Source organism: Apis dorsata, unplaced genomic scaffold (genome assembly GCF_000469605.1).
Source record: "Apis dorsata unplaced genomic scaffold, Apis dorsata 1.3 scaffold_77, whole genome shotgun sequence".
Lineage (NCBI taxonomy): Eukaryota > Metazoa > Arthropoda > Insecta > Hymenoptera > Apidae > Apis > Apis dorsata.
In genome coordinates, this window is record NW_006263375.1 from 933038 (window position 1) to 936112 (window position 3075).

General features: G+C 22.9%; 1 protein-coding gene and 1 non-coding gene across 2 annotated transcripts in view; both read left to right on the plus strand.

The window, feature by feature from the left end:
- The first annotated feature begins 1698 nt into the window (after nucleotides 1-1698).
- LOC102675394 (aromatic-L-amino-acid decarboxylase-like) overlaps nucleotides 1699-3075 on the plus strand; it is a 3542-nt gene continuing 2165 nt past the window's right edge. The window contains exons 1-2 of the mRNA XM_006610767.2: nucleotides 1699-1962; nucleotides 2078-2311. Coding sequence (XP_006610830.1) covers nucleotides 1762-1962; nucleotides 2078-2311 — 435 coding nt within the window. The 5' untranslated portion in view covers nucleotides 1699-1761. The remainder of the gene's footprint in view (nucleotides 1963-2077; nucleotides 2312-3075) is intronic.
- Nucleotides 2567-2690, plus strand: LOC116184949. Its single transcript, XR_004149644.1, has one exon. It is a non-coding gene; the product is annotated as a U5 spliceosomal RNA (small nuclear RNA).

A 3075-nucleotide genomic window follows, 5' to 3' on the forward strand; every position in this document is an offset into this window, starting at 1 on the left:
GTTAATTAAATATTTGTTGATGAAATGAAAAACTATTAAACAAAATATCTATTAATTTATCTATTAATTAATTTAATTAAATACATTATTTATTATTTTTTTATATTTATATATTATTATTATTTATTATAAAAAATTAAAAAAAATAATGTAGATAATAAATATAGATTATCAGAAATATTATTTCTTTAGAATATGAAGGCCGTCATGCATGAACGAATCGAATGTATACTTTTCCGGATTATTAGGATTAATTGAAGGACATTTTTTGTGTACTTTACATTTCTTTGCATCGTTTTTAATCATTCAAAGAAAGAAAGATATGCATTTTTTATATTTTTACTTTTTATTTCGTGAAGAAGGAGAATCTAATAAAAAACAAAACAATATTTTAGAAATTAAAATTGAGATTAAAATTTGATAAATCAATAAATATATACACATATATTTATATGTACACACACACATACACACACATACATATATATCAACAATGATAAATCATAGTGAAAGTTAAAAAATCTGTATATATCACCATAATTTATTTGCATAATATATAATTATTTTTGACTATTCAATTTGTTTCTCAAATAGTCGAAATTCTAATAAATTATGTTATCTAATAATATCTATAATTGTACTTTAATTATGTAATTCTCTATATTATTGTTCATTATTGTTCATTCACTCCATTATGTATTCATAATCATTTCAATTTTTATTGTTATATTTAATAATAAAATTTATCGTAAATTATGAATTATTAAAAAATTCGATTAAAGCATATTCGATTCGATTGCGAAATTCTTTTTGAGATGTAGAATTTTTTCTGTTTCTTCCACGTCACGTGGATTAATTTTTTGTATAATTATGGTGAAAGCAGAGAGGAGAAAGTTTTCTATGTGTCAGCATTTAACTTCATTTAGCGCGGTTCAAGCGAATTCATTTCTTTGTGAACCGTTCTCGGCTCGATATCTGTGTCATAGTGAGATTCAATTTCAATCTAAAATTTCGTGTCAACTTATACGACATCTTATCAAAAATATTCTACGATTCGCGAAAAATTGATTTCAAAATTTTGTGAAAGAATTTTCTTAAAATGTTTCATTAGATTATGTTGTAATATTAGTTTGTGTTCTAATATCAAAAATAAAGGTATGTTTTTGCTATTCGATTTTTTACGGTTTCATTAATTCAATTTGTGAATTTTAATTTAAATTTGTTTTATTTAGATTATCAATTATTTTGTAAAAAATTAAAATTATAGACAAATAATATTTTTAATTATTTCTATTTTCATATTTGGATTATAAATAATAACATGTTATATTTCGATTGAAAATGAATCTTAATTTGTGCAAAAAGTATATCAAATTAAAATAGAAAAATATAACATTAATTGCATATAAATTAATTCTCCTTTTTCCAATTTGATGGAGTAATATACAATATATTGATGAATGAATATTAAATATTAAAAGTGTCAGATTTATCAATAAAAATATTTGGATTAAAAATAATATTTGTTCAAAAAAAAAATAAAAATATATTAATTATATATAAAAAAAATATATCATACTTTTAGTTTTTAAAAAAAGTAACAATAATAATAGATAGTAAAATCTATTTAAAATATAATTATTTTACATTGTTCATGAAATATCATTCAATATTTTCTCTTTCATTATTCTAATTGATTTAATATTTTGATTTAACAGAAATAATTACAATTACTATAACCAAAAATTATCAATTTCAATAATGGAAACGAAGGATTTCATTGATTTTGGCAAAGCAATTATCGATTTTATCGCTAATTATACGGAGAACTTGAGAGAGATGAATGTCCTACCGAATGTCGAACCAGGATATCTTAGTAAACTATTGCCGGAAGAACCACCACAGAAGCCAGAAAGTTGGCAAGAAGTGCTCAAAGATGTGGAACGATACATTTTACCAGGAGTAAATAATTTCATTACGTATAAATTTTTTTTTGTAAAATAGTATTAAAGAATCAAATATTTGATATATTTATTGTATGTACTACATTTTATTAATTCAATTTTTCTATTTTCAGACGACTCATTGGAATTCCCCCAATTTTTATGCTTTTTATCCAACAGCAAACTCCTATCCCGCCATTATGGGTGATCTTTTATGCAATAGCATTGGTGGTATAGGATTGTCATGGATATCTTCGCCAGTATCTACCGAACTCGAAGTAATTGTAATGAATTGGCTTGGAAAATCATTAGCATTGCCAGATGAATTTTTAAATTGCAATGGAAGTCGTGGAGGAGGTGTTATAGAGGTAAATAATATTATTACTAATACTATAAAGAACTTACCATTTTTTAAATAATAAAAGAATTTAAAAAATTAATATGAATTACAAAAAATTTTGTAATTTTTTATGTATGAATTACATAAAAAATTACTATTTAACAAAGTTTATATTTTGATGATTCTATGTTTAATATCTTAAATAGCCACTAGAGGGACAACTTTCTCGCTTTTAAGAAAGATACTAGTATGGGATAAATTTTAGGGTTATGTAAGCTATTACTAACTGTGGTTTCCCTTCAGAATTCGGATAAATCTTTCGCCTTTTACTAAAGATTTCCGTGGAGGGGAACAATTGATCAGTCTTATATATAAATTTTTTATAGTACCTTGACTTTTGTCGAGGTTCATTAATATCATTTCAAGCGTAAATTCTATTTGTAGGTATTTAAACCTTAAAATCCCTAGGTTTTTTTTTTACAAATTTATTTGAAGAAAAATTGGTAAAAAAAAAAGAATATATTATTTTCTATGGTAATATTTAATTTATATTTTATTATTAGTTTTAATATTTAATTGTAAAAATTTCTGAATTCTTAATATTTTATACTAAATAATAGTAATATTATCGTAAATAAATATTTATTTATTTTCGAAAAAGTGTGATAATTAATTATACAATTATTTTACGATATAATATTTTAATAAAATTAATATATGAAAAAAAACGGGCTCGTCCGGGATTTGAACCCGGGACCTCTCGCACCCTAAGCGAGAATCATACCCCTAGAC